The sequence below is a fragment of the Equus quagga genome, chromosome 7 (assembly GCF_021613505.1).
Source record: "Equus quagga isolate Etosha38 chromosome 7, UCLA_HA_Equagga_1.0, whole genome shotgun sequence".
Classification (NCBI taxonomy): domain Eukaryota; kingdom Metazoa; phylum Chordata; class Mammalia; order Perissodactyla; family Equidae; genus Equus; species Equus quagga.
The window spans coordinates 79,298,526-79,317,394 of record NC_060273.1 but is presented as its reverse complement, the minus strand read 5'-3'; the positions used below and the strand labels follow the sequence as shown (position 1 = coordinate 79,317,394).

The window sequence follows — 18,869 nt, the reverse complement described above, 5'->3', positions numbered from 1 at the left end:
ATCCATGGAGGAAGGGGTACAAGTGAAAAGGTAGGAGTGCAGCTAGGCTGAAGGAGGAAGATGCCCAGGTTGGAAACCTCTTCCTAAAACCTGTTTCCTTCCACCGCATAGAGAGCATGGAGGATTAATGAGATGGTGTCTGTGGAGCACTTTGAGCTCAGAAGATAGAGATGCAAGGTAAATACAAAGTATTATTCATTTTGCTCCTTCCCAGACTCCCATCCTTCCTATCCCATTTTTAAACCTGTTCTTGGATAAAAGCAGTAAGGCCTCAGGAAATTGGAACCTGAGGGTTCCAGAGATCTGGGAAATTAGATTTGGGAGGGCAAGGAAGAACCCACACTAGCAAACTAGGAGGTTATTTCAGCTCTCTCACCTCCTCTGCCATCACTTTTCCTCCACTTCCCAATTCTTCCCCTAATAATAGCAAGCATATTTAGCAGATTGCTCCCATGAACCCAAACCTGTGCAGGGTACTTTACATAGATCTCATTTTGGTCTCCCAATAATTCTAACCCAGCATGAGAGGTAACAATGCATCTCTTTCAAGCAAGACCCCAGCTCCACATAGGTACTCCCACTTGCCTGGGTCCCTCAGGTTCCAATTTTTAATTAGCTGTCAGAAGAAAGGTTAAGGTGTTAAAATGTTGGTGCAACAATGTAAAGCCCCTCCAAGGATTTTTACACGTTAACAAGAAATAAAGGCATAAAATTCAGACGGCAGAATTGCAGATCTTATTAAGAACTTGTAAGAAAAATATCTTGGACAAGAAGAGGTCCTCAAATCATGTCAAAAGTAATGAGAGGCACTGACTACAGCATAGTGGTTAAGAATTCTAACTCTGCATCAGATAACCCAAAGTTCAAATCCCAGTTTCTTGTGACTCCAGGAAAGTTACTTAACTTTCTAAGCCTCAGTTTCTACATTTGTAAAGTAGAGGTAATAACAATATCTCATTCATACATCAGATGAGGTATTACCTTGTAAACCACCAGCTGGGTACATGGTAGCCATTACTCTTATTACTTGTAAAGGCAGTCATAGATTCCAGGTTGGATGAGTCTGTGCTGTGACATCCAACAGTGACTACACAATATGGCATCGTTAAGGCAGGTCAGGTTTGGCTTGTGATCACCTGTGCAACCTAGCCTCTCAAACCCCTCCTACCCCTTTCAACTTGAAGTCTGTAAAATCTGAGCTCAAAAGAAAACTAGGAACAGAAGAGTAGAGGTGTTTGTGAGACTAAAGAGAAAACAGACTGGCAGAAGGCACCCTACATTCTGAGGGCACGGATGTCAAACTTTCAAAAGCCAAGTTTCCTGAGGGCAGGCACTGTGTCAGTCTCTTTCACCACTGTCTCCCCCATGGCTAGCACAGGGCTTACTTTGTAATCACAAAACAAAGCAATGAAGGAATGCCCCACTCCCATAGGTAAGTATGTCTTCTGGATGCCTTGGATGAGGCAAACCCAAAGTAGCTGAGTCTGCTGCAAGCCAGGCACAAGCCCCACATTCCAGAACAAAGGCCACCTTGGCCACTACGTACCCAGAGCCTGTGTACTCCAGGCCCAGCCATGTTGGTCAGCCTCTGCCAGAAGCACCATACGCTAAACCATGGAATTAGGAGATCATTGATAAAATTTACTTCAAAGTATGTGGGTCGAATGCCTCCAGGGGCCAGGCAGGGATGGATATTAAGGAGTGCAGTGGGCCAAGCATAAAACAAGACGGAGCGTTGCAACTGTGAAAACTACAGCCCTACTGCCTTGACTAAGGAATGCAGCTGTTACTCAGCTAGTCCACGCTGCCACAAAGGCCTTCAACTCGAAGAGAAAACAGAAATCCAGATTTTTATGTGAAATTTTCTTATTTTTAGAACACTAAGAGAGCCAAACTAACTATCTCTAAGCTTTAAATTACAACTCTTGCTTTAGTATATCTATTAGTCAAGTAACTCCTGGCAGGTGTGGCTGTAAATAAGCAACAAAATTGTCATCATCAAGAGAAGCAGAAAGAGGCAAAGGGGAATGGCAATGCTAAGAATATGGCAGAAAGCCCTTCAAAATTTAGGCAGGGCTAGTGTTCATTCTGATGACTAGGAGTTGGGAAAGCTTTTTTTTTCCTAGATTTCTTCAACAAAGTTAACAGAGTAGGTTCAAGAAGAAGGATTAGAACGAGACTGATGAACCACTGAGCCACATGCTTCAAGCCGTAGGAAGGCCAAACATTTTTGCAACAATTCCACCCTGCTCAAAATGTTTTTTGAGCTTCCTTTTGGTATCATCTTTGAATCAGACTTTAAGCTACACTCATACACACATGCACATACCTGCACGCACGCACACACACACAATCGGCTATTATTTTATAGTACACCTTAGTTTTTAGTGGAGGTAGTACAAAATTGGTGCTCCCTTGTCTGATCAGCATACGCTGTTCACCAAATCTGGCTGTGAGTGACTTTGGACTCTTTGCCCAAATCACATCTGGCAAGTACAGAGGGAGGTTCAGTCATATGAACATACCACAAACTACACAGTCAGTTCAAAAGGGGAATTCCAGGAAAGATTTCAAGGAAAAGCAGCATCACAGGGATGAGGTTGTAATAATAACAGCAGCTACCATTTATTAAGCCCTAACCATATGCTTAGCACTGGGCTAAAGTGCCTTCCATGCCTCACAACTCAGCCAAGTTTCATCTGGAAGCACACATTTTTATTTCCATTTTACAGATGAGGATGGATACAGGGCCTGTGCAAAATCATACCGCTGAGAAAAGCAGAGCAGAGATCTAAGTCCAGGCCTGCTGGCTCCAAACCCTATGCATGAATTCTGACTCACTTCTGTGTTTCTGTTTAGTCATGTGTCCTAATGGTTGTGCCCTGGATGCTGAGGGGATGAAGCAAGGGCAATGAGATCACCTAAGCCCATATATCGGCACATCCCCCTTCCCAAGGGAAGGCTTTCATGGATGAGGTGTGAGAAACTACAGTCCCAGGGAAAGGACAAACAAGACCAGCCTCTCTCTGCACAGGCAGCGTCCTAAACAGGAGAGAAAGAATAAGAGGTGAGAGAGGCCAACCAGCCCTTGGTCAGTTCTGAAGTAAATCCCATGCTCTTGTGCAACTCTCAACTGGCTTCTCAGGGCTCCCTTCCATGCTGAATCCTGAGCACTCTCTTCTCCCTGCCACCATCACTCCAAATACCAATTTCCTCTCAACTGACTGGGAAGAAATCCCAGCTAAGGTGTTAGCTGACAACAGCTTACCATGTCACACTTCCTTGAGCTTGTTTCTGAATAAGAGACTCTTAAAGACCAAAGTCTTCAACATCCAAGAGAATGAATGAATCTCTAATGGTAGGTTGATAGACATTGTGACAGAGACAGATTGCCAGGGCAACATTTTGGGACAGGAGCTTGCCTGACAGAGCTCTAAATTAAACCACAGAAGCAGCCACCCCTTACTAAAAATAAAAGCTAACATATATTGACCATATTGTGCCAGTCCCAATGCTAGGTGCTTTATATATATAATCACATTAATCTATGCTAAAATCTTAAGAAGGAGGTACCAACTCTGTATTACAGATGAGGAAACAAAGCTCAGAAATGGTCAAACTGCCAAAGTAGGTGGCAAAAGGGAGTGTACCAAGGGTCTGTGCTCCTTCCACTGGGTTCCACTACCTCCCTCCTCACTCACCACCTTTTTGAAGGCCAGTATACCACACAACCACACTCCTTCAGTATCCACATCGCTAAGGTGTGACATCCCAGAAAGGTGCCACAGCAGGAGCCAGGCAGGGAGGCTGGCTCCAGAACATACTCTGATACACACAGCCAACCTTTCCTGGGTGGCCATTAACCTGCACAAATGCCCTTGGGGAGGACAATTCCAGGTCATCAGGAGCACTTGCCTGGACTCTAGGCTCTGAAGAAAGAATCATAACCACCCCCACCACCACCTACTGCCCATTTTCACGGTTGTAAAGGTGGCTGGCCACATTATTTGGATTTTAAATGCCATCAGGACAGCAATTTCTATGGTGTGAGAAAAAAGATGCTTCAACTCCTACTTGTGCTTAGCACATGATGAAAGATTATGACAAATGGATACAGCTTAGGAACAGACATAAGGATAAAAGCAGCTTCTGTTGATGAAAGTCAGTATTAACATTTTTCTGAGACTAGACTCAATAGAGCTAATATAAATGGGCCAGAATAATTATGGCTCTGAAAGCTCATCTATTTGGTTGGACTATTATCCAAAAGGGACTTACTAACATACAGTCCTTAAGTAAATTCATCGGCATGTTTTTGTTAATTGTGCATCTGCTAAAGCTCATGATGGGGAGCACCCAGATCCTCATGAGCTGCAGGTTGCAGGGGACACAGCACTAATCCCTCGAGATACTTGGTGCTTTTCTGAGCTAGCCTATGCTAGAAACAGCCCCAACCTCTTGCTTGGCCAGTCCCACCCTCAGGGGCTAATAGGATCTCATTCTCATTGTCCTTGAAGAAGAGGCCAAAAAAAAGGGCACCAACAAGATCTCAGTCAGAGACATTAAAAGCTCAAAAGGATTCGTGACTCCTAACTGTATATTCTCTCCTGCTCCACAAAGTGGGGAGAAAGGCAGAGAGAAAACAAATGACTTCAGAGAGAAAGTGGAAGCTTGCCATGAGCCAGAGGTGAACCTCAGCTGAGCTGGATTGTTATTAAATTCATCACAACTGTCATTTGCACTTCAAGGTCTTCCCACTCCAAAGCCTCTAGTACTTTACTCAAAATTTAGTGGGAGCCCCTGAGGTTGGGGAAGGTGGCCAGGGGAGGGTGAAACTGTCAGAGATCTTACAGTTAGGGCTTCTCAAGGGAGGGGAAAGAGGGCACTGGGAGCTGGTCAAGGGCAGGCTATTGCTGGGGCAGCTGGGGGAAATAGGGCCAGGAGCCTTAGTATGCTGCAGCCAGGCCAAGCTCAGAGCCTTCTTGGGCATTCTGCTCCTGCCTGTGGCAATGAACAAACCCTGAGCAATGAGGTGTAGGTTAATGAAGAGAGGCCTGGAAAGAACAGGAGAAAAGGACAGAGGGAAAGAGAATACAGAGATACTGACAGACCGAGAAAACACAAGGAAGAGGGGAGTACAGGAGGAAGCAGAGTCTTACTTGGTGCTCACCACACAGGCACTCAGCTCTTGGAGAGAATCCTGAACTTCCCAGCTCTGCTACAAACTGCTGTATGATTTTGGCCAAGTTACTTAATGTCTCTGAGCCTTAGTCTCCTCCTTCTCAAAATAAGGATAATAATTGTAGTTGTCTACTTCATAGGGTTGTTGGGGGATTAAATGAGAATACATAAAAAGCACTTAATACAATGCTTGGTACATGGTAAGATGATGATGATGATTATATCATCATCATCATCATCATCATATTTTCCCCAAAGGGAAACTGTGCCATGAGCTTTAAACAGAGGCCAGAGAACTCTCTGCGGGGGAAGAAGTACACATACTTCATGACCCAGTGCTAGCCACATCCCTGTAAGAAAAATAAAAGCTCATCTGATTCCCAAGGCAGCCCTGCTGGCATGGAGGCTTTCTTGGACCCAATAGGGACCTCTCTACTTGTGATAAGATACTTACCGGGTTCTGACGACTGAGGCAGAAGGTGAAGCAGGAGGCAATCAGCAGCCCAAGCAGCATGCCCAGAGGAGCCATCCTAGATAGGGGCAGACCCTGGGGAGGCATAGCCAGAGACCTGAGGAATGTAAATAAAGAAAACAATGTCAACAGGAAGCTAGTGCCCGATCCCCCAACATCGTGATTCCTATGATCCCACTTGTTCAATGTATGGCAGATGTTTCCTGCATAGAGGTAGCACAGGTCTTCTACCACAGGGGTAGATCAATCTGAAGTAACCTTCCATATCCCATAAGGAGTCCAGCCACACAAAGGGAGATATGCCTTGACTGGAACTGTACAGCCAACTAAGACTTCTGCATGAGCTATAACAGCCCTGGTTCTTTTCTTCTTCATTATCAACTTACAGGGTGGTATTGGCTATGGTGATGAAAGAAGGCAACTAACCAATTGATTTGTGTGTGAATAGACATGGGTCCAAATCTGCATAAGCCTTTATAACCATTCACTTCTAAACCAGACCTAGTGTTACACCTGAAGACAGACGCCATCAGCATCCCCTAAACCAGCAAAGTTCAATATTCCCAAGCCACAAAGCCTTTCACATGACTTTTCAAACAGCCACACAAACCAAAGTGCAGGTCCTAGTAGCTGTTAAAACTAAAATGATACAAGGATGGGGCTGGCCCCGTGGCCGAGTGGTTAAGTTCGCGCGCTCCGCTGCAGGCGGCCCAGTGTTTCGTTGGTTCGAATCTTGGGTGCGGACATGGCACTGCTCATCAAACCACGCTGAGGCAGCGTCCCACATGCCACAACTAGAAGGACCCACAATGAAGAATACACAACTATGTACGGGGGGCTTTGGGGAGAAAAAGGAAAAAATAAAATCTTTAAAAAAAAAAAAAAATGATACAAGGATGAAAGACTATCCACGTTCAAGGATTGGAGACAATATTTTTAAGAGGACAAAACTACCCAAAGCAACCTGCAGATTCAATGCAAACACTACCAAAATCCCAATGGGGTTTTTTTACAGAAATGGAGAAACCCATCCTCAAATATATGTGGAATTTCAAGGAACCAATAACAGCCAAAAAAACTTGAAAAAGAAGAACAAAGTTGGAGGACTCACATTTCCCAATATCAAAACTAACTATAAAGCTACAATAGTCATAAGGACAGACACATAGACCAATGGAATCTGAGAGCCCAGAAATAATCACATATATGGTCAACTAATTTTCAACAAGGGAGCCAAGAACATTCAATGGGGAAAGGACAGTTTCTTCAACAAACTGTTCTGGGACAACTGGATATCCACATACAAAAGAATGAAGAGGACCCTTCCCTTACACCATATACAAAAATTAACTCAAAATGGATCAAAGACCTAAGTTTAAGAACTAAAACTCTTAGAAGAAAATACAGGAGAAATCTTCATAACCTTGGATTTGACAATAGTTTCTTAAATATGACACCAAAAGCACAGGTGATAAAGGGAAAAATAGATAAATTGAACTCCATCAAAATCAAAAAACTTTTGTGCCTCAAAGGACATTATTAAGAGAATGAAAAGACAACCCACAAAAATGGGAGAAAATATTTGCCAATCACATATCTGATAAAGGTTTAACATCCCGAATATATAAACAACTGCTACAACTCAACAACAAAAAGACAAGCAACTCAAACTAATAATGGGCAAAGGACTTGAATAGACATTTCTCCAAAGAAGATATATAAATGACAACACGGACATGAAAAGATTCTCGACATCATTAATCATTAAGGAAATGCAAATCAAAGCCACAGTGAGATATCACTTTATGTCCACTACAATGGCTATACTTAAAAAAAAAAAAAAAAAAAGAAAATAACAAATGTTAACAGGCATGTGGAAAAACTGGAACCCTCATACATTGCTGGTAGGAATGTAAAATGGTACAGCTGCTGTGGGACATCGTTTGGCAGTTCTTCAACCAGCTAAACATAGAATTACCATATGATCCAGCAATTCCACTCCTAGGTATATATTCCACCCAAAAGATTGAAAACAGTGACTCAAATAGATACTTCCATGTGAATGTTCATAGCAGCATTATTCACAATAGCCAAATGGTGGAAACAACCCAAGTATCCAGCAACAGATGAATGGATTTTTTTTTAAATGTGATATAGACACACAACGGAATATTATTTAGACATAAAAAGAATGAAATTCTTCTACATGCTTCAACATAAATGAACCTTGAAAACATCATGCCAAGTGAAATAAGCTAGACACAAAAGGACAAATATAGTATGATTCTACTTAAATGAAATATCTAGAATAGGCAAATTCAGAGAGACAGCAAGAAGATTATAGGTTACAGAGGAGTTATTTATTAGCAGGTATAAAGTTTCCGTTTGGAGTGGTGAAAAAATTTTGGTCAGTAAACTAGAGTGGAAGTCAAGAGAACTTAATCCAAACTGGCAAATGATCTAGAAAAGAAAAGGAGAAAGAAAAACAAAATAAAACAAGCAAAAAAAATGCCTTAGAAAAACTCAAAACGTGTATTAACTCAGACCCTTATAAAAAGTTTGCCTGTTGATCACTCAGCCCCAAAACACCTCATTAGGCAGTTTACTCAATAAAGGCTTAACTGAATTAATTATGGGGGAACATCTCTGAAGAGTATGTTGTTTACCTTTTTTCTGTCCCTACTGCTGCCTCACTCCTCCGTGTTCTACCTCAAGAAATTGGTCCTGTGACACGACTGCAGTGGGACCAAAACCCTGCCTAAATTCACTCTCAGAATTTATTACCCCTTTGCCCAGCCCACATCTCCTGAGGGGCAGACAGAAACTTTCCCTAAGGACATCTGGAGCCATGAAGGAAAACAGCCCTGCTGGACCGGCACTGTGCTAAAAAAGCACAGCCAAATGGAAAAGCAAAGGCTTCGACGCTAAAAATAGCTGCTACACTCACCCAGCAGCAAAAGCCTTTGCTTTCTGCCAGTTTCTCCCCTCTTTTTTTTGTCGACAAAATGGAACGGTTGAGTACCGCATGAGCTTCCCCCAGCAACCTGGCTCCCTGGGGCACCAATCACACTGAAAGACAGTGAGTGAGTTCACAGTACAGCACTAGGTTCTGGACAGGTGCCTGGCAATGCCTGAGTGAGAGAAGAAGGGGGGCAGGCTGGGTGAGGATGAACAAGGGGTAGAGGCTGCCACATCAGGAGTGAGAAGGCAGAAAAGGCCCAGGAAGATGGGTCCCAAGAGGCCCCATACCATTCTTAACCCTGCAGCCTTGGCTGTGGGGAAAAGAGGAATAAAAAATGGAAGTGATGGGGCCAACCTAGTGATGCAAGGGTTAAGTTTGCACATTCCACTTCGGCAGCCCGGGCTCCACCGGTTCGGATCCCAGGTGCGTGCATGGCATGGCTCATCAAGCCATGCTGCAGCAGGCGTCCCACATATTAAAAAAAAAAAAAAAAAAGTGGAGGAAGATGGGCATGGATGTTAGCTCAGGGCCAATCTTCCTCAGCAAAAAGAGGAGGATTGGCAACAGATGTTAGCTCAGGGCTGATCTTTCTCAAAAAAAAAAAAAAAAGGAAGTGAGAAGCAAAGCTAGAAGGACCTGCAACTAGAATATACAACTACACACCGGGGTGGGGCTTTGGGGAGGAGAAGAAGAAGAAGAAGAAAAAAAAAGATTGGCAACAGATGTTAGCTCAGGTGCCAATCTTTTTTAAAGATTTTATTTTTTACTTTTTCCCCCCAAAGCCCTCCGGTACATAGTTGTGTATTTTTTAGTTGTGTGTGCCTCTGGTTGTGCTATGTGGGATGCTACCTCAGCATGGTTTGATGAGTGGTGCTATGTCCACGCCCAGGATCTGAACCAGTGAAACCCTGGGCCACCGAAGCGGAGCGCGCAAACTTAGCTACTCAGCCATGGGGCTGGCCCACTCAGGTGTCAGTCTTTAAAAAAAAAAACAAAAGGAAGTAGGGGATTCACAGATTTTCAGGACAACACACAATAAGAGAGAACAAAGATTATCCCAAAAGCCACAGATTTCCCTCCCCCTCTCCTACATGACAGCCTTCATGTGTATACGCATGTACACACACACACTAAGTTAGATGCTCCCTTCTTACAGCCAGGGATAATCACTGGAACTGGTGCTGGGGAAAAAGATGAGGAGGAAGAGAGAAATGAGAATGAAGAAGCCAAGGGCAAAGAAGACAAATGAGCAGGAGGAGGAGGCCCAGAAGGGACTGAGGAAGAAGAGGTCGGGGGCAGCTGAGGCACACAGTAGCTTCCCCACCTCCTGGAGTGGGAAGGCGAGTGGGGAGTGAGAAATGGCAGCTCCCACAGGGCTCCCAGCCACCTCCATCTCCTCTACACACACTAACGCCTTCAGAAGCATTTTCTCCCAATTCTAAAAATGAGATATCAATTCGTAAATGGATCCTCCATCTCCCACCAATAATTCCACATGGACTGCACACCTGACCTATTTATTGCCTCCACATATTTTTCCATGAAACAGGGAGAAAGACAGAACATGTAGCGGGAGGGAGGGTTGCTGGGGAGAGACCTAGGAGAAGTGAGGCTGGGACAAAGGTGTGAGACAGTTTTCCAGGCTTTGCTGGGGCACCCAGAGAGCAAGTGCAAACTCTGTAGCTCACAGGCATAGGTAATGATGACCTCTGTCCTCTTAAGTCCTGGCCTGCAGTCATGTTACCTGGCCTTGGTCCTTATTCAAGAAGCAGCTGGTGAAGAGCAAGCAAGCAAGCATAGTTTTCCCTGGATTTTATGCTGAAGGTGGGGGAGAAGGGGAAAGGGGGAAATGGCACACAGCTACGTTATGCCAGGATGGCCCACCAAAACAAGTAGGGACCTGGGCAGCAGGAGCAGCAAAAGAAAACCTCAGACCCTGACATAAGCAATGCCAAAGTCACGGCATCCCATTGAGGTATAGTTTGGCACACTTGGCCTGAGGATAATACCATCCCCAAATCACTTGCCACCCACTAATCCTGGGTTCGCCTGATCACCTGCCCCTGCACACACGGCAGAACAAACTTTCCCATGATCCTTGGCTCTCTATGGAGGACAGACCTACATCTTTACATTCATGGCCTTCTTCTGACTTAAAATACCATCACTCAGTCCAGGAAAGGGGAACGTACTTCAATGTTTCACCAGCAATTCTTTCCTTAAGTATCTTTGGGCTTCGGGACAAAAGAAATAATAAGGTACTTGAGCTGCCCATTTTTCTATCTAAACTGGCCATTTGTAGGCCGTACTTCTACTTAAATAGAAGTTGGATGCTTTCAGCAATCTGTATTGCCAGCTTACTGCAGCCTGTAGCAGATGCTTAGGGCATGGGTAGGAGAAGGCTCTTGGACTCGCTAGCCCTTGCCTCCCTTGGCACCTGATGTCTTCCACTCAGCTCCAACAGGGCTGCAGGAGAGGACTGGGCCCTGTGTAAACAAGACATCCTCCCATAACTTTTGTCTTCTCTCAAGGCAGGAAAACAAAAGAATGAAATGAGCATGGCAAAAAGCCAACAGAGGAAGGAGAAGCGGGACTGCTGAATCTCTGGAAGCTTCTGACATGGCTGGCAGCCCTCATGGACAGTGGCTGCTCTCCAGTCTCAGGGCCAGAGCACAGGAACAATGGAAAAGGTAGCAAGTGTTCTGGGCAAGCAGAGCCACCTCAGCAGCCTGCCTGGGAGCACGTAGAGCTCCATCTTATAAAATGCTCACATTCTTAACCTACAGTGTATGTCCATGTATTTGTTGCCCCAAATGTTCTGGAAAAAGCAAAGGGCAAGAATTCCTATTTCCATCTTATAAGGAAGAAACTGAAGTGAAGAGATAAAACCATTGGGTAGAAAGTGTTGTACTTGAATTTAGACTCAGACCAAAGGCCAATCCCTAGCTATGCGATCTTGGACACAACTTCACTAGGCCTCAGTCTCTTCATCTGTAAAACAGCCATAATAAGAGCTTCTACTTCAAAGAGTGTTAGGTTGGATTAAAGAAAACAATGCATGGAAAGTGCCTGGTACAGCACCTAGCACCTAGTTATTACACCATCATTGGAGTGGGGATGATGACTTGCCCCTGGACCCACAAGAAGTCAGGGCCAGGCCAGGCACCCTGGAACCACTCTCATGAGCTCCTGCCTCCTACAGGATATACATGGCCTCTAGCTGACCCACACCTCAAACTTTAGGGACAAAGCCTTTTGTTGGGTATCTACCCCCAGGAGGCGAAGGAAACAGATGTTAAAGGAGGATCCCTATAGCTGAAAATGGAAAGACTCAAGCCAGTTTTCAGCTGAGCCCCGAGGCAGACCCAACCCACTGAGTGCTTTTCTCAGCATAGTAGTGTCCAGAGAGCCAGGCCACCATCATATAGAACTGTCAGCTGCAGAAACAACTGTAAAACAATCTTCGGCTTTATAAACTGAAGATTAGAGAATGAGCTCTTCCCACAGGCGCACATTCATTACTATTTATGGGCTGCACAAACTAATACACACACACACACACATACACACAGTCACTTACCTCTACACAAACAGAAGCTCACCACCTAATTTGAGCAGACAAACATGAAGCTGAAGAAACAATGCAAAGAGGACACTGAAAGGACAGCCCTGACAAGGGAAAACAATGTGCAAAGGCTTAGGAAAAGAAATGAATTTTTAAAGAATAATTTGAAGGACAAGAGAAATAAGTTTGGAGTAGTCAAGCAAACAGGCATTTTCCCCCTAAGACATAAACTAAACAGAAAGTCAGGAGGTAGACAGCAATTAAAAGGAAAGAGCTTTTGAACAGCAAAAGAAATGTGGCTTTAACCCCAGTCCAGACCCTAACTAGCTGGGAAGCTGGACTTGCAACATCCTTAAGCCACTTAGCATTTGTGTAATGGGGACAGTATCTGCCCCAAATACTGAAGTCATACCTAGGGCCAAGCAAATGGGGACTGTTCTCAACAAACCCAAGGTAAACAAGAAGGCAAGTGACTAGAGGAGGCTGTTGGAGGGTAGAAGATTCACAACAGGCCAAAGCCTCCACCTGACCAGAGAGCTACAAAGCCAAAATGTGCTCACGTAGCCTGCAAAAGAGAGCCCAAAAGAGGCTTTTCCAGTAGCGATACAGGGATAGGTGTTGGCCCCACCAGAGAGCACAGGGAGTCAAGAAGGGCTCCACAAGCCCAGCTGGGACTGGAGCCCTGGAGGGAAGGAAACATGGGATGGGATGAAATAGGAAGGGGCACTCCTGACCCCTTCTCAATATTCTGTATTCTAAAAGGTGGAGGACATGACCAATCCCATCCCTACTCCAGTAGGGAAGAGAACAGATCTTCAAGAAGGTAGTTAAGCAGATTAGTAAAAAACTGCAATCTCAGAGATAAAGACAGTGGCTCCTTCTAAAAGAAATCAAATAACAAGCACGGTAATTGAATAAAAGAGAGCCAATCTTGCCCTCTCCAGACCTATCCTACTCAGCCACAGCCTTCAAAGAATCTGAATGCTGGAAGGGAGCTTAAGACTCAGTCTTCATTTGAACTGCTAAAGGATTAAGACACAGCAGATGTTCAATATCTACATATAGGATAACCACAGTTCAATGTCTTTAGGCACGGAGCTTATCAGTAGATCCAGGAAGGTTTTGGCAACTTCATACCTGTTGAAGACAAAGAGGTATAGAGGGCTAGGGCAGGGCAAGAATTTTTGTGGCATAAGCACCAAGGCGGTAACCAAAGCAACAAGAATAGAGTCCTCATCTTAGGGAGAAACCTTAGAGGAAAAGGCCAAGAACAGTCTTCAAGTCATGGCTAGAGGTTAGGGAAAGAAAGAGGAGCAAACAAGGGAACCAGATGAGGAACAACAAGAATAGTGCAGAATTATGCAGGTCAAGAGAAGAGAGAACAGAGAAAATCAAGTTGTGGGCCACAATGTCAAGACATCAGTCAGAATGAGAATGAGAAAATCCACTGGATTTGGCACTGAGGCAGCCAGAGTGCCCTTCAAAAGAGGGCACTAGTGTGAAGAAATAGAGGCATGAGGGTAGAACATTTTGAAAGGTTGAGTGGGTTGAATGAAGTTTGGAGGTTTGGGGCCACTTCCCTAAATCCAATTTTTTCAACATTTTCACTAGAGTCTTAACGATAAGAGAGAAAAAACTGAATCCAGTGGTCCTATAGAGGGATTCTCCAATGCCATACAATAGGTTCCTATAATGGTGCAGAGCCAACCCCAAACACACATACCCTCGGGATAGTGATGGATATAGTCACACTAGCAGAAGGAAGGGGCAGGGAGGCAAACTCTCCAACAACAAACTCCCATCAGACACAACTCCGCCTTCTCTGAGCTCTCAGCCATGCCTCAGACTGCTCAGAAGCTTTAGTCCTTACACTTTGTAGAGCTGTAACAATCATAATTGTAGCACTTGGAGTGAGAAATGGAGAGAAATACCCCAGCGACACTCAATCTCCCAGTATTAAAACGCAATATCTGGGAAGCCCAAAGGAAAATAAATTCTGTCAAATAATAAATATAGTCAACATTTATAGAGCACTTTCCATGTTCCAAGCAAGTACTAAGACAACCACCCTCTGATGGGCTTCTCATATGCTGCTCATTTTGCCCACGAGGGGACTGAAAGTCAGAGAGGTAAAGTAACTTGCTGAAGTTAACGCAGCCAGACAGCAGTAGCATCAGGATTCAAAGCCAAGCTGGCCCCAGAACCCATGCTCTTTCCACAGACCATGCTGCCTTTCCAGTAGTCTATGAAATCAGCCACAGAAACTGGACTCATTCTATTTGTTCTGCAACATATTTTTTGTCAGGAGAGAAATTTTTAAATGAGCCTACTGGGGCCCTCTTGTGGAGAGATCCACCTCTACTGCATTCAAGTTTCTGTACATTACACACCACACACACACACATGCCACACATTTTGATTAATGAATGCCTTCAGCACAGCCCAGCTCATAAGAGAGGCACAGACATTCAAGAGGAAGAACTTCCTTGACTCAGATTGCAGCCAGGTCACTGGCACCCGGTGTGGCTTGACCTCGTAACTTCCCATCATTCAGGCTTCTCAGCTGAACAAAAAGCAAAAGCATCCTTGCTTCCCCTCACAGAGGCCAACACTAAGCGCTCCCCTCATATATACCCAACTGTCTGGCAAGAACTCAGCAGAGGGGAAGGGAGAACTATATTGGGTAAAAGTTGGCCTAGATGATATCCAAGCTCATTTCCAACTAGTCTATGATCCTGACATCCCATTCCTCATCCAGGAAACATAAAGAACAGGATTATTTTTACACGGCAAATGAAGAAAATGGAGCCTAAAAGGGTGAATGAGGCTTGCCTAAGCACACCAGCAAGCAATCAGGTGAATTAGAGAAACACCCCGGACCTGGTCAGTGTACTTTCCCCAGACTGCAAGCTCCTAGCAGGAACTGGACAAGGACACCTACTCCTTATACTTGCTCCCTGACCCCGCCTGAGGTCCTGAGAGTGATTAGCCTGTGTCTGATGAAAACAGCCAAAGTTACCAGAAGCTCCACTTTATGCCATCTCCACTCCAATGTAATGAAAAGAACATGGGCCTGGATTTCAACCTGGGTCTCTCCAAATAGTTGTGGGACTTTGGGCTAGCTGCTTAACCTCTTCAAGTTTCAATTCCTTCATCTGAAAAGGGACTTAATAGCAACTATTTTGTAGGATGGTTATCAGTAATAAATGAGATAATATGAAGCATACAGCACAGTGCCTGACACAAAGTGAGGGCTCAGGAAGCTTGTAGCTCTCACTAACAACTATTGTTAGAGAAAACTCTGAGCAAAGGACGGGATAAACAAAAGCGTTGAGGGCTTCTGCCCCATACAGAATTGTCTTCTGTTCTGACAACCAAGTCTCTTTGGAACCCAGCTTCTCTAAGCTTCAGGTCTGCCCACCCATCTATATTACACTTGAGATGGCTATAGAGGCATTTCCACTGATACCTGTAAGTGATAGTGGCTGGCTCTATATCAGTGCCCACTGAAGAGGTGACTGAGAACAGCCACTTCAGAGTCCAGCTTCCTAGTGACTCAGGCCTATCTACAAATTCCTGCTGGTGCTCTCCTACCTCTAAGGGGAAACAGGGAGGGGAGGAGCAGGCGGGCTAAATTCGGCAATCTAGACTGCTTGGACTACCCTAGATAGGGTCAGCTGGCATACAGAGAATAAGGGCCCCCAGCCTCCTTTTTCCCTCTCCTTTTAAAATAATAACTGGCTGGGACCGACCCCATGGCTGAGTGGTTAAGTTCACGCACTCTGCTTCAGCAGTCCAGGGTTTCACCGGTTCGGATCCTGGGCACGGACATGGCACTGCTCATCAAGCCACGCTGAGGCAGCATCCCACATGCCACAACTAGAAGGACCCACAAATAAAAATATACAACTATGTACCGGGGGTCCTTTGGGGAGAAAAAGGAAAAATAAAATCTTTAAAATAATAACTGGATCTCCTGACAGTAGGCATGATGGGCTCTCTTTATAGCTTGCTCCCAAAGAATACCAGGGACTTTCAAACACTCAACCACACACTACAATCTGGAGCTGGGGAGGGATCAGAGTTCATCTTTCCTTTCCCCTGCTGTCTCCAAGCTTCCAGAGAAGGTCAGAGCATCTTAGTGGGACTACGATAGGGAGAAAAGTACGAATTCTAGTCTAGAGCTCCAAATGAACTATCTGCAAATAAGTAAGCACCAACCCTTATTCTGTGCCTGCCACTCTGGTACTTTGGATTATAAGCATTCACATTCTAGAAACAGATGCTGCACAAAGATATTTTAGCATTAGCCTCAGTCCCCTGAGCACACTGGATATCATACTATGGAACAGAACATACAGAACACACAAGAAATATGATAATTGCCCTCAGGTGGTTGATGTCCTGTTCACAATCAGTGGATAGCATGGCTTTCCATATCTGAGACTCAGACAGCACAATTACCAAAAAGAAAGCCCTTTTAAGAAATATGCCATGAGAAAAACAGACACTGTTCTGGGCAATTTGAGACACAAATTATGCCTTTGAAATGATGAAATGGGCAACAATTAGGGTGCTCCTTAACTAACTGAGGAACCCCAAGAAAACAGCATTTACTTACAGAAACACTTAGTGGCAGCAGGAAGACGGGTCAACAAGCACAGAACTCGCTACTACCACGTTGGCATTGACTATGTCTTCCAGGTAAGACAGAAACTGAAACATCATATTTTATTTTTAACACGCCTGAGAGTCCAAGACTATTTATAATCCCAGATCCTTAAAAACTTGAAAGGAGGAAGAATTTTTAAATGTACACATTTACATATGTGGGCAGAAACACAAAAATCAGATGCCTCTCAACACAGCTCAGGGAGCCATAACTCATGGCTTTCACAATCCCACCTAACACCCAAGAAAATCTGCATGCCTTCTCTGAGAGATGGTGGGAGGCTGGGTAGGTAGCCAAAAAACAAAGAAACCTAAACTCAGCACTTGGCAGGACAATTAAGGAGCAGAGGATTTTAAATGCATTGTTTCTGACTCTAAATATGTCTACATTTATTACCAATTTGGGATCAGAAACCACATTTAGCTATGCCATGACCACGCACTAAAAATATTAAGCAGAGTATTGCCTAGGAAACAGCAGTCCTCCCTGCTGCGGCAGCCCCGCTTCGGAGCTGACTCTGACATGGTCCCAGGGCTCCCCATCCTGGGCTTTGCTGAGAGCCCAGTCATGAGCAGAACTGCCACTGTCCTGCCAAGGTCTCACTTGCTTTTTAGAAGGCAGCGATGGGAGCCAGGCTAGGCACTACATAACCCCCTCAATCCTCTCCAAGGCTGTGTTAGTGGTCAGTGAAATTCCATCTCACAGGCCTATAACAACTAGAATCTACCTGAAGAGAAGCTCCACAAGGGTAGGGACAATTGTCCACCTAACCCAATGCTGTATCCTTACTGCCCAGCACTATGCCCAGTACTTAAAAAATATCTGTTGATTGAATAAAATCAACAATCTAAAAAGGAATACACAACGGAAAATAATGTCATCAAAATAGGTGAAAATACGGACTGTGGTGATACCTGAAAACAGGTACACAAAATATTGCTGAGCGGAAACAGACATAATAGCACACGTATATACATTACTTCTTTGAAAAAAAGTGTGTGTGGCCACCTCTTTGATCAGATATGAAGTTAGAAGTATGGAAAACTGCTCAATGGAGTCTCTCTTCCTGAAATGTTAGGTATATGAAAAAAAAACCTTAAAATAACTATTATTTTCAACATAGAACCTGCTCCCTTGTCCGCTAACTTGACTCATTCCCTGGGATGGCTCAGAGGCCTTGTTCTTGTTTGGCAAGCCCAAGAACAGATCGTCCATTCATTAGCCCAAGAAAAGAGAGAGCACAAGGGAAAAGCTGCAGTCTTAAAGGTCAACTTATCGGCTTGAACCTCTTTGCCAGGGCAGCTTCCAATCTGCACCATGAGTATGACTGGCTCCCTAGACAGGTGGCCAAGATGGAGGTATAGAGACAAAAATGTATGGAAAAGTTGACCTGGCCTAGCTTCAAGGTCAGAGCTCCAAACAGGGGTCAGAGCTCTATGCCCCACAGCCCAGGGCCTACCAGCCAGCAAAGTCCCTGTTAAGAAGGGTAGCAGTATACCAATCCTTCTAAAACTTCCAAAAAATAGAAGAAAAAAGAACATTTCCTAATTCATTCTGCAGGGCCAGAATTACCCTGATACCAAAACTTTTGTGCCTCAAAGGATGCTAGTAAGAGAGTGAAAAGACAACCCATAGAATGGGAGAAAATATTGCAAATCACATATCTGATAAGGGTTTAATACCCAGAATATACAAACAACTCCTACAACTCAATAACAAAAGGACAATTTAACAATGGGCAACCCAATTTAAAAATGGGCAAAGGACTTGATTAGACACTTCTCCAAAGAAGATATACAAATGGCTAATAAGCACATGAAATGATGCTCAATATCATTAGTCATTATGGAAATGCAAATCAAAGCCATCATGAGATAACATTTGTCAGCTATTTGGATGACTATAAATTTTGTTTTAAAGAAAAGACAACAAATGTTGGCAAAGATGTGGAAAATTGGTACATCGTCAGTGGGAATGTAAAATGGTGCAGTTACTGTGGAAAAGTTTGGCAGTTCTT

General features: G+C 44.3%; 1 protein-coding gene across 4 annotated transcripts in view; it reads right to left on the bottom strand.

The window, feature by feature from the left end:
- SIL1 (SIL1 nucleotide exchange factor) overlaps nt 1–18,869 on the bottom strand; it is a 253,145-nt gene that overhangs the window by 148,968 nt on the left and 85,308 nt on the right. For all 4 annotated transcript variants that reach the window (XM_046668572.1, XM_046668574.1, XM_046668573.1 and 1 more), the window contains one exon: nt 5,636–5,750. In XM_046668572.1, the coding sequence (XP_046524528.1) occupies nt 5,636–5,750 (115 nt within the window). The remainder of the gene's footprint in view (nt 1–5,635; nt 5,751–18,869) is intronic.